Source organism: Mixophyes fleayi, chromosome 2 (assembly GCF_038048845.1).
Source record: "Mixophyes fleayi isolate aMixFle1 chromosome 2, aMixFle1.hap1, whole genome shotgun sequence".
In the NCBI taxonomy this organism is placed as follows: Eukaryota; Metazoa; Chordata; class Amphibia; order Anura; family Limnodynastidae; genus Mixophyes; species Mixophyes fleayi.
The window spans coordinates 156,724,054-156,736,530 of record NC_134403.1 but is presented as its reverse complement, the minus strand read 5'-3'; the positions used below and the strand labels follow the sequence as shown (position 1 = coordinate 156,736,530).

General features: G+C 38.3%; 1 protein-coding gene across 1 annotated transcript in view; it reads left to right on the top strand.

Moving 5' to 3' along the window:
- Positions 1-3,350: 3,350 nt before the first annotated feature.
- The window catches only part of TMEM47 (transmembrane protein 47), a 109,085-nt gene continuing 99,958 nt past the window's right edge, over positions 3,351-12,477 (top strand). The window contains exon 1 of the mRNA XM_075200305.1: positions 3,351-4,007. Coding sequence (XP_075056406.1) covers positions 3,788-4,007 — 220 coding nt within the window. The 5' untranslated portion in view covers positions 3,351-3,787. The remainder of the gene's footprint in view (positions 4,008-12,477) is intronic.

Here is a 12,477-nt window from a genome sequence, read left to right as displayed (position 1 = left end):
GGATACTTCCTACCTCGAATATCTGTAGCCCCACGTCCAGGCCCAGAGCAAATCGAGGTGTCGGCAGTAGGAGTAGAGTGCTGGGTCTCTACTTCTGCCTGCCGTCTTGCACACCCCCCTTCCTTCCCCTACAGATTATTGCACTCCAGTAATTGTTGCACTTTCTCCACTAGACTCAAGCGTTGTGTCCAAATTGTTACTGAAGAAGGGGCATGACTGGCAGGTGATCCAAACGAAACCAGGTAAGGCAGTTACACTAATAATAAATGCAAAAAAAAAATTAAGTGTGTGAGAGCCTCGCAGGAGGGTATGGGGAGGGGGGTGGTAGGCTGAAACTTTGCCTAGGGTGCCTAGAGATCTTGCACTGGCCCTGCATATTATCCAGCCAGAAAGTAAAGGTAAAACTGCTTAATGGACTATATGGTCCAGTCACATAGTAATGTCGGTCAGGGAATCAGAGGGTTGCTGTCTTGTGCGAACTTCATTAAGGGTAATAATAGGTTAACCTAGGGGGATTAAGAGGGTGGTTTGGAATATTATAAGCTCACCTGAAGAGACGGGTTTTCAGTGAATGCTTGAATGTTTGAAGATATGAGGAAAGTCTTATTGTGCGAATTCCATAAAAGTGGGTGCAGCCTGAAAAGAGTCCTGGAACCAGGAATGGGAGCATGTAATGAGAGTGGATGAGAGACACAAATCTTGTGCAGAACGGACATGTCGAGTTGGAGGATATTTTGCGACAAGTAAGGGGATGTATGTAGGTGCAATTTTGTTGATGACCTTGACTGATAGAGCTGCTCAGCAGAGGAAGAATGATTTGCAAGAAAAACCGTCTAGCTGCTGCATGCACAATAGATCGTAGGGGTGAGAGTCTGATTCGGGGAAGACCAATAAGGAGGGAATTGCAGAAGTTAATTCGGGTGATAATGAGTGCATGAATGACAGTTTTTGCAGTGTCTTGTGTGAGATATGTGTGCATTTTGGTACTATTTATTAGATGTATACAACATGATTTAAATATAGAGCCGAAGTGGGCAACAAAGCATAGTTCTGAGTCCAGGATCACACCTTGTCAGCCATCTTGTGTGGTGGGATTTATGATCAGGTTATCAACATAAATAGAAATGTCAGGTAGGTAACTTTCTGTTGGCAGGAATATTATTAGCTCTGTTTTTGAAAGATTGAGTTTGAGTTGGCGAGAGGACTTCCAAGATGAAATGGCATAAACACAGTCAGCAAAGTGGTATAACACAGTTGGTGGGAGATCCGGAGAGGATAAGTTTGCATATGATCCATATAGAGATGACACTAAAATCCAAAGGAGCTTATTAGTTTTCCAAGAGAAAGTGTAGACAGAGAATAGCAGAGGACTTAGTATTTAGCCTCCAACTGATTAAGGGAAACAGAGCAAATGTGGATCCAGAGAAAGAGTGATTTGATAGGTAGGATGAAAACCAGGGTACGACAGTGTCTTGAAGACGGTAGCATTTGTATAAGAAGAGTGTGATCAACAGTGTCAAATGCAGCAGAAAGATTCAGGAGAATTAGAAGAGAGTATTGTTCTTTAGTTTTAATCATTGACAATTTTAGTCAACACAGTCTCTGTGAAGTGTTGAGAACGAAAGCCAGACTGAAGAGGATCCAATAGGCTGTTTGCAGAATGAAAGCGTGTGAGGTGAGTGTAGGCAATTCCCTCTAGAAGCTTGGAGGGGCGTGGGAGCTGGGATGGTATTTGAGAGAGAGTTTGGGTCAAAATTCTGTTTTTTTCAGAATAGGAGTAACCACTGCATGCTTGAATAATGACGGAAAGTTACCAGTAGAGAGAGAGATTACAGATTTTAGTTGGAAGTGGAAGGAGCACAGGAGACAGGGATCTTCCAAATTGTGAGAGAGTAGGATCTCATTCTTCTTGGTGTATTCAACAAACAAAAGTCAAAAGTACAAACTAGATATTCTTAAGGGTGGTTAAGTATGGATCCAACTGTTGCACCTAACAACGCTTCATTGTAACATTTTAATGTTACATTTAATAGATTTACCATCAGTGGCAGAACTACAGTGGGAGTTCTGCTTTTTAGAGCAGAGTCAGAGACCAGGGAGTCTAGAGCAAACATTGCTGGGTACTCTCCCAAATTTTGCTATGGTCATATGGTGCCCAGTTCTGCCCCTGTTTATTAGCATTGCACAAAACTGTAAATAAGCAATAAAACTAGATTAAACAATTAAACATTTGTTTTCATATTCAGACCTGCACTAGGTGCTGATCAGTTGCTATGGTTTCAGTGTAGGTTTGCACCTTTGAACAATATTGGTAAATAACATTCAGCTATTTTTCTTAGTGCAATGGAGTGCAAGGGAAATAAATAAAAAATAAGAAAATAACTTTACATGTTTCATATGTTCTTATGCATGGACCTTTATGAGAACAGCTTAAAAAAAACAGGGAGAGTTCTTACGGAAAAATACAGTACATACCAAGTGCTTAATAAACATACAAGAAGAACACTGAAAACACATAAAACCACAGGATCATGAATAACATAAACTAACTTCAATACATATGCTTGTAAAAATATAAACATATGTGACCAAAGCCTAAATATCATCAACAAACTTGTATTTTTGGAATCACACACTCCTATTGTACACGCATGCAGTGTAGTGGATACACGTTATTTTTTTTTATTATAGTTTTCCTGCTTGGAGAATAATTACATACAGATATAGTGACAGGTTGTTATTTAAATCAGTTCAAGCTTTTAGTTTTTAAGTAAATCAGATTGAAAACTAGATTACAAAAAAATGAAAATTATTCTCATATGCTGAATAGGAGAAGCTAAAATAGTGACCTATTTCTGTATGCTTATTACTGTTAATCTTTTCATTGCATCCATACAAAAATTAAATGACCGATTTCCTACTGTAAAAGCAACAACAGACAGGCAGTCGGTGAAGCAGAGTTTTAAACAACTAACAATAACAACAAAGCAGATTGAGCAGATTCATGGCACCGGAAAAAAATAAATTAGCTAAACTTTATATTGTATTTGGAAAATAATAAACTCATAACAATATAAGTAGCACAATAAGCTCTACTTCACTAGAGTGACACACTTGAGAATTGAAACAAGCTTGTTCAAAGAACAAGCAACACACTGGATCTGCACAAGGTTACAAAACACTTATGAGAGCTGTTTATGTGAAATCACATCCACCTCTGTTCCCCATGTAACATGCATTTCATTGTCACTGTGCTCCCCTGTCTGTCCCTCCTCTATTAGCCTTCCTCTGGAGCAGCCAGTGACGTCAGCAGCTTGGCCGGTGCCCCCTTGCAGCCAGCAGGAGGAGAAGGAGAGAGAGCAGAGAAGAAAAAGGCAAAGAAAGGAGAGGAAGGAGGGAGGGAGTTATGCAAAGACGGAGGTCACTGGTTAACAGTTCGCTTCTGTCCTGGAGCAGGGAGCAGCAAGCAGCATCTGATTCAAAGAAAACAAGTGGCAGGCACAGGAGAAGGAGACTCACTTATTACAATCAGAGATTAGCAACATATCCTGCAGAAGACCGTCAAATAATACACCACCTGCTCTCTTACTTATCATCTGGCTTCTTATACATCTTAAACCCAGAAACTACAGACACCACAGTTTCCTTTACAAAGTGTAATTGGAAGTTAGAGTCTCCTACCATCAGACACCAGTCAGTCTCTTTTGTCACCCACCACCCTAATCTCTGCAAAGCATCCTTTCTCTTTCCTCCTGTGTTATCTAGTTGCTGATCCTGGGAGGGGACCATGGCTTCATCTGCCAGTGGGATGGAGGAAGTGCGCTCCTCGGTCCTCACCCCTCTAAAGCTGGTGGGACTTGTGTGCATCTTCTTGGCCCTGTGTCTGGATATCGGAGCCGTTCTGAGCCCAGCCTGGGTGACGGCGGACAACCAATACTACCTTTCCCTGTGGGAGTCTTGCAAGAAACTAGGCAACGACTGGAAGTGCGATTCAACCTTGCAGAGCGGTGAGAGACTTGTTCCCCAGCTCCTTGTACTCACACGACACATCCCAGCTCAAACAGACTAGCATCTGTCTGCCTTCTGTCTCATGACACCTAACATCTTCTTCCTTCACCTCTATGGTCTCACCTTGTTCTATAGTATTTCTATAAAAACAACTTAGATCAGTTGTGGTATTTGCACGTTACTATGCCGTGCTACTGGATTCTGTATGTGTTTTTCTGCATGTGTGTTCTTCACATCTACTGCTGTATCCTACTCTGATTGATTAAAACCTCTAAACTGCATTAAGTTAAAAGAAGGAACATTTCATATAATGCACAGTGCATAGCAAGTTTTAGCGTCTATGTCCATGATTGTGACTTGACCTTTTGCAGGTCTGTTGGGTTGTGGTTTTGTGAGATTTGCCTTTAAGAGTAAATTACTCTCTTCTCTGATTCTGTGTTGGATGTTGAGTCATTTAACTTCTTTGAATAATACTCATTAGTCTCGAAAATCTTTTGCTGTATTTTCACCATTTGACATTTGTAGCACAATATGTGTTAAGCAACAATAGTCTCCTAGTTGCAGGGTGTGTGTTATCACATACTGTAGGCATAATTCTGGCATCTTGATATTTGTCAGCAATTTTCAAGCCAGCAACCTTTTCTCAATTAGCTTTTTGGTGAATATCAGAAATGGTAAAACCACCAATTATCAAATTAGTTTAGATGGGCAAAATCCACATACATTGATTAAAATGTCACTTCAATTGGAATAATTGTGTGTATAGCCCATATTTAAGGTCTGCCTTTTATATAGGCATGTCTATTATTTCAATGCTACATTGACATTTAATGAAGTGTACATTAATTAGTGTTATATAGTACTTACATTACTGTGTGGTATTATTGTTGTATGTAAATTTGATACCCATTGTATTTTTAAATCTTCTGCTAAGCAACATGTTTTGATGTTCTGTTAGTTACATGTTGCATCTTCATATACATTATTGCATGTATTACAACTAAATACATTGGCAATGTAATGGCTCTAACCTATGCTTAAATTCCAATTTAGATTAGATGAATCATCATCTAGATAAAGCACATCCCCAAGTGAATTCAATGCCCACTATCACTGCATGTGTGTAATGTTCCAATGTAAAAGCTTTCCCTTGAAATAGTAAAGAATACTGATGTAGAAATGACCAAATAAAACACAGTGCTTGATTTTTTTTCAATATTATGATACAGCAAATATATTTTTATGTGTAATCTAAATGTAATGGAAATACTGTAGCAAGCTGTCAATGGTCCTGAGTGCAATTGCCAGCTCAACATTCAGTAGAAAGGTATAGAGAGTAACAGGAGGGGATTACAGTTGCCTGTATTTACTGTTTAAAGCTGTAAGAAAACTGTTACACTGTTATTATAGCACTTGCTGTTGCCCCTTTGCAGAGCATTGCTACATTATTTACAATAGTAGGATGCATCTATAATGCTTGCTAAAACACAATGTATATTATATCTGTAGAGTGAAAGCAAAGTTAGTTTGTCAAAATGATCCACATCCCCCTAGAAAGGGTTTTCTCACCTATATAGTAAGTAGAGTAGTGTGTACTTTGTAGCTCATGCAAACATTCATTTTTTAAAAGAAGCTTGTAATATACATTATGTTCCTAATGCCCAAGAAACAGAGAAGTAATATCATGGCATTATAACGTGTATGGCTGTTTTATAGGTTGTCACTGCCAAACCCACAACATCAACCATAAGAGTGGTTACAATATGCAATTTAGGTTGTATTGGTATTTGAGATTTCTAAGCCCTTTTATTACAAATGTGTCCCCTCAATATCTGTTCTTTGTGGCTTGTTTTTGTTATGTTATTATGTTAGAGAAAATAGATATATTTGTATCCTCTTTGCATTATTGCAGTTTTTCATTTCAGCAACAATTTTTGGAAGTCTGATTTTGGTTTCTAGGTAGAGGTCGACATTTATTAATGTGAACTTTTTAAATTTCATTTGCAACTGCAATTATATCAGTTCATTAATTTCCTGTTACAATAACCACATTTCCAAGACACATTCTCTATATACTTGAAAGAGCAAAGGACTTAAAATGAAGTATTTGCATTTCTTAGTGGCTCGTTTTTTCTGCTTGCATGTTTCAGTGATTGTGTGCTTGACACTGTATATGAAGTTGAATGGCCATGACAAAGCTTGTTGAGTATAATACAAGATGGCTTATGCTGTTTCTAAAGGCTCATTTCATGTCAGAGGTCTTGTTTTGTGCCGGAAAACAAAAGAATTGCTTCACAATAAGAGAAATGGTGCATATTCACACACTTAAATCAAAAATAAGAAACAGATGTGACGTTTAAAAAAAATTATCTCTGTGTAATGTTCACTTTTATGAAAGTTTCTGCAATGAGCTTCTCTTGTTTGGCTTAAAAAAATGGGCATTTGAAGGTCATTACACCAAGCTAGATTTCACTAGTTATTTCTTGAGTAAATTAATAATTATGCCCGAACAGGCTCTTTATGTTTGACATCTGTGACTTTTTATATAAAGGGTTGTTTTGGGACTGTGAAACCCCCTCTTAGCATCAATTTATCCTAATTATATGAGAAAAAAAATGTTCTCTGTGTAACTGTCCAAACAAAGAATAATAGTCAATCATAAGCTAAAAATGGAATTATACAGACTGAGACATACCAAACACAGCACTGTCTTTTCTATGGTTACCACAACACATTTCCTTTCTTGTTTAACCAAAGCTCCTCATGTGGTGGTAGTATTGCGAGAGTTCCCATATTTGTTAGCTGGAGTTTATTCAAGACCTTGTACAGTAATTGAAGCCTTTCGAGTGCTGTTTTATGTGAGATGTTTTTCCATTTGGTGTGGGCTGTGGAACAATGTCCTGAACCAGTTATGTGAAAGTGGATTCCTGCGACTGTACTATAAACAAATATAATATTATTCTTTGCTGCCACTATGCATATCATATATCTAATGTGTGCAGACCACATCATATTTTCTTAAATATATTAATAGAAAACATATGATTGTTTCAGAAGAAAAATACATAGATGTATTTACTGGAACTTGCATATAATTGACAAAAAGACTATGTTTACTGTTCTAGAAAATTAGTACCAGGTTGAGAAGGGAAGAAGTTTAAGGCAGAAACATAAATGTGTCCCTCGATATTCAAAAATATTTAATTAATTTAATTCAATTTAAAATGAAGCCCAATAACCTGGGTTTCTAGTGCAAAACATAGCATAGTGTAATGGGTAATGTTTAAGATTGTTGTGTTAACTTTGTTGCTCCTTTCTCTGAAAAGTACCCTACAAGTCATTATTTAATAGTAACCATTGTCAGAATTTTACATACAGTGTAGCAATTAAATCTCCGGGGGGGGGGATTTAATGACTAGCGATGTTCAGTTGGAGACTTCATGAAGAGGCTCCGCAGTTTTTGCTTGCACCTCATAATATAATACTCGGAAGTGTGCGCAGGCACAAATCATGTGAGCATCTGGCAGGAGTTAGCGTTGCATTAAATTCAGCCCTTAGTGTATAGCAATTATTATGTTAAGAGTTTAGTTTCTTATAAAATTAATGAATATTGTTTTAGTGAAAATAGTGAATAGTTAATTTGAAACATAATTGATGATACAATGATTTGCAAACATTGCTATTATTTGTATCCTTTTTTAGGCCTCTTACCGTCTGGCATAAAAATACTTGCTTTTACTATAGTTTGGTAATGCTAGTAAAAGCATGTAAATAGTTTTTGGAATGGAACTAATTGGTTCTATTGACCCCATACCCACTAAAATTTGCATTTGTGGTTGGGAGCGTTTGCAGAGCTGCAGTTTTTCCAATGCTGCCTGTTCCATTAACATGTGATCATTATAAGTGAATGCATTGAAATCAAGTTGATGTGCTTATTAACCACTGCATATCAATAGCGATAACCTTTGCTGACTGCCAATTTCTGTAAGGAAGGGAAGGGGAAGCCACAGGGCAGGCAACTATCTTTTAAAACTCAATTGATACATTATTCCTGAAATATCCAGTACACAAGCAAATAAGAATAATAATTTTCTGGTATAGGTGTAGGTATAGGAAAAAAAATGTATGGAGTGATCCTTTAAATACTCCTTTCTTGCTCATTTGTTACCAAAAGAAAGCCAGGTGATACTAGTTGCTGGTACTAAGCCAGACCATCACAGTTGAGAAGCTTTTAGTTGGACTGAACCAGTCATACATGTACATAGTAAAAAGAAGGGGGTATTGAAGAAAGGGGCATAATCATTAAACTATGCAAAATTATTACTCTTCTGAGTATTCACTTACAGTAGGACAGTACTATATCTAAATATGGCTCTGTACCAACGTAGGTTAGACTGGTTAGTGGCAATATTCAGCTGTTATTGTTGTAAGACACAGTTACAATTTTACAATTTTATTTTATTTTGTACATGGGGAACCAATATATTTAAAAATTATTTAAGTTACTGTACTTTAACAAATGCTGGTCCTGTGAAGCCTGGGTCAGCATTGAGGTTTGCTGCGGAGGCTGGTCCCATTGTCGCTGGAAAACAAGCTCTGTAGTAACGGTAGAGTAGTGGTGTTCCAGCAAATGACTATCGCTAATCCCTACTACTTTGTAAACGGGGACAGGGGTGGCTGATTCTCCAGTGATTCTTATTTATTTGTCATTTTTTAGCGAACTAGGTACAATTTAGGAACTAATCACAGACAGTGAACCACTGAAATTTGTCCTAATTTCAAAATAGGCCGAATCGATTTGCACATTCCTAGTGTGCTGCTTACCACTAAACCACATGCAGATACAAGGTGGTGTGCAGGTACAATTATATCTATGGTAGAGGATTACATCGTGCAGTAGGTGTTATATTGAAATCATAAGGATTTTACAGGTTGCAAATAAAAATCCAAATTGGCTAGAAAGTTTAAATTAGTCTTCTTTTACCCCAAAAAATAATACAATAATATTACACAAAATATCTGTTTGATCAAAACAGGTGTCGTGCAATTAGATGGGGATAAAGGTGCATATTAAAATACTTACTTCGTGAAATTACATTTGTGGCTACACATTTTCATGATTCATCATTGACACTTAGAAGTGACATTACATTTTTACCTAAAGCAGTATATCAGTTAATCATGTGTTCACAAGTGCCAATGTGTGATCACAGAGAAGCAACAAACTCTGTACCCTGTAGCAAATGTGTTTGTTCTCTTTGTAACACTTTTCTTTGACAGGTTTGCAAAATAGCTTTTCCCTGGCTAAACAAACACAGGAGGACAGAGCCAGACTGTTCTGAGCTGTGTCTGGCCAAAGTCATGTGATATATTGACTAGGCATTTGCAAAGAGGTTTTGACTAAGAGGTAACAGGAATAGAAGCAGTCTAAGGTAGACACACCCTATATTATGCAGTAAGATGTAGTTGTGCACAGGAAACAATATTTAAAGTTAAAGCTACAGCAATAGAGGATTAAGCAAAAACAGTTAATAAGGGAAACATGTCTCCAAGTTGGTGAATAGTAAGAAGTGTGCAGTTTTCAGCTTTCGGATGTTCTATATAAAAGCAGCTTAATGTAAAAGGCATCCATAGCATTGGTAGGTATGTATGTCTGACGAGACATTCATGATCTGACATCTTATCAGTTGTAATGTAATAAAACTAGGTTTATTAAAGATGGAGAAATTGCAAAACCTATGCATAATATGTTACTAAAAACATGTAAACCTTTATAAAAATCCAATTACCTAAGATGATCTCTTTAAACTAAGCAACAATACTGTAGTGATGCAGTCTTTGACGATGTCTGTTGCACTTTTCTGCTGTATGAAGAAACAAAATAGAATCCATGTATTATTATTATTTTCTTTAATTTATAAGGCGCCACAAAGGGTCCGCAGCGCCGTACATAACATATCAAAAACAGTGAGCCATGATACAGAAAGAACAAAAATGAACAAAAATATATACACACACACAGGTAACATGGTAATGCAAATCAAATTATTACTGGGACAATGAGTGAAAGTGATGGTAGAAATCAGCAAGAAGTAGGCCAAAGCTTAAGAAAATAGGGCTAGGGAAGCAGGCCAAGAGGTACAGAGGGTGTTGGAATAGTAAAAGGAGCACACAAGGAAAGAGGGCCCTGCTCCTCAGAGCTTACATCCTAAAGGAAAGGGGATATACAAATAGGGTGGTACTAACTGGGGGAGAGAGCCAGGACACGTGAGTTAGGAGGAGGAGGACTGATAGACTTGAATAAAGAAATGAGTCTTAAGGGCACGCTTGAAGCCTTTGAGAGTAGATGCTAACCTGATGGAACGTGGAAGATTGTTCCACAGCTGGGGAGCAGCCCGGGCAAAGTCCTGGTGACGGAAGTGAGAAGAGGTGATCAGTGAAGCAGTGAGGCAGCGGTCAGAGGCAGAGCGGAGGGGGCGGCTAGGAGTGTAGGTAGAGATGAGATTGGAGATGTAGGGAGGGGAGCATTGATTAAGAGCTTTAAAGGTGAGGGTGAGAAGTTTAAATTTAATTCTGTAGGCCATGGGGAGCCAATGTAGTGACTGTTGGAGAGAGACAGCAGAGATAGAGCGGTGGGAGAGAAAAGTGAGACGGGCAGCAGCATTGAGGATAGACTTAAGAGGATCAAGGTGAGAATCAGGTAGGCCAGAGAGAAGGAGGTTACAGTAGTCAAGGCGAGAGATTACAAGCGAGTGAGCGAGGGTTTTCGTAGCTCCCGTGGTGAGAAAGGGGTGAATTTTGGATACATTCCGAAGGTGGAAGTAGCAGGTTTTTGAGAGGGACATAATGTGAGGCTTGAAGGAGAGGGAGGAATCAAGGATGACCCCAAGGCAACGAGGGTAGTGTTATGAACAGAAATAGAAAGGAGAGGGTGGGAGAGTCCTGGAAGGGGGGAAGACGATAAGTTCAGTCTTGGAAATATTGAGTTTAAGGAAGCGTTGGGACATCCAAGATGAGATGGCTGAGAGACAGGAGGAGACACAAGACAGAAGGGAAGGGGAGAGGTCAGGGGATGAAAGATAGATTTAGGTATCATCAGCATAGAGGTGGTACTAGAGGCCAAAGGAGCGGTTGATGACACCTAGGGAGGAGGTGTAGAGGGAGAAAAACAGGGGACCAAGAATGGAACCTTGAGGAACGCCAACATGTAAGGGAAGAGGGGGGGATGTGGAGTCATGTGTAAAGACAGAAGGAGCGGTTGGTGAGGTAAGAGGAAAACCAGGAGATGACATTGTTACAGACGCCTATAGAATTGAGAGCTTGCAGACCATCACATTGTAGCAGAAACTCTGATATACAATGAAACTAATACTTCATGATTACGAGAAAGAGTAGTTATAATTTATCAATTTTTAGCATGTGTAGAATTTTCACAAACCTAGAATTGCCTTGTTTAACTAAATATTTCATAGAGTGCACTTAGATTACATTGTGTAAAAAATCTAATCCAATCAAAAGGAAAGATTTTTTTTAAAAAAATAGAAGGTAATGAAAACACAGCTATAATCTATTCTTTGTAAATTTTGCACTGTGAAATACATATGTGCAATAGGCAGTTTTTTGTGAAAAAACTAGAGATACTCAGGCTCTGTTTTTTGAAAATCGAGGCCCCCAAAACTCCACCAGTCCGAGTAACTAGCCGAGCTAGCTCAGTACTTTCCTGCATCCTTGGAACTGAAATGGATGCAAAATGTCACTGGCACGTTGTCGGATCTCGCAAGTTTGTAAAACTCTACCTGCCAACCCTTCTGTTTCTGTGTGAGTTTGTTAAACATTTTTAACATATGGGTGGGTGGGAGGGCCAATTCCATATTGCACCACTTTTCTTTTCTGCCACTGCTGTGTGGCATTGTTACCTAGATGTGATGTGAACTGCTGTATATTTGTGCCGTTGTCCTGTCGCTTATTATCCAGTCAGCTCGCTGCAATCTTTGGCTGCAAGTAGGTGAAAATGATATTGTGATCTGTGAGGTGATCAAAATTGACTGGAAATGACTGTAAATGAGTGTTATGGTGGTTAATAATAATGTAGGAACAAAAAAAAGTCACATTTTGTGATTTTAGCATATTTGAGCAATTTTTCAAAAAAATAGAGATCCAAAGCCAAAACCAAAACACATGAGGGTGATTCTGCCAAAATCAAAACCAAAACATGTGGGTCAGTGAACATCTCTAGAAAAAAAAACTATCTAGGGCTTCATGGACAAAAGTCTTTTTGCGTAGTGTAAAATGCAAATATCACTACAGCGCATGCTCACAAAAAAGACTTAGGGGTATATTTACTAAACTGCAGGTTTGAAAAAGTGGAGATGTTGCCTATAGCAACCAATCAGATTCTAGATGTAATTTTGTAGTATGTACTAAATAAATGATAGAATCTGGTTGCTATAGGCAACATCTCCACTTTTT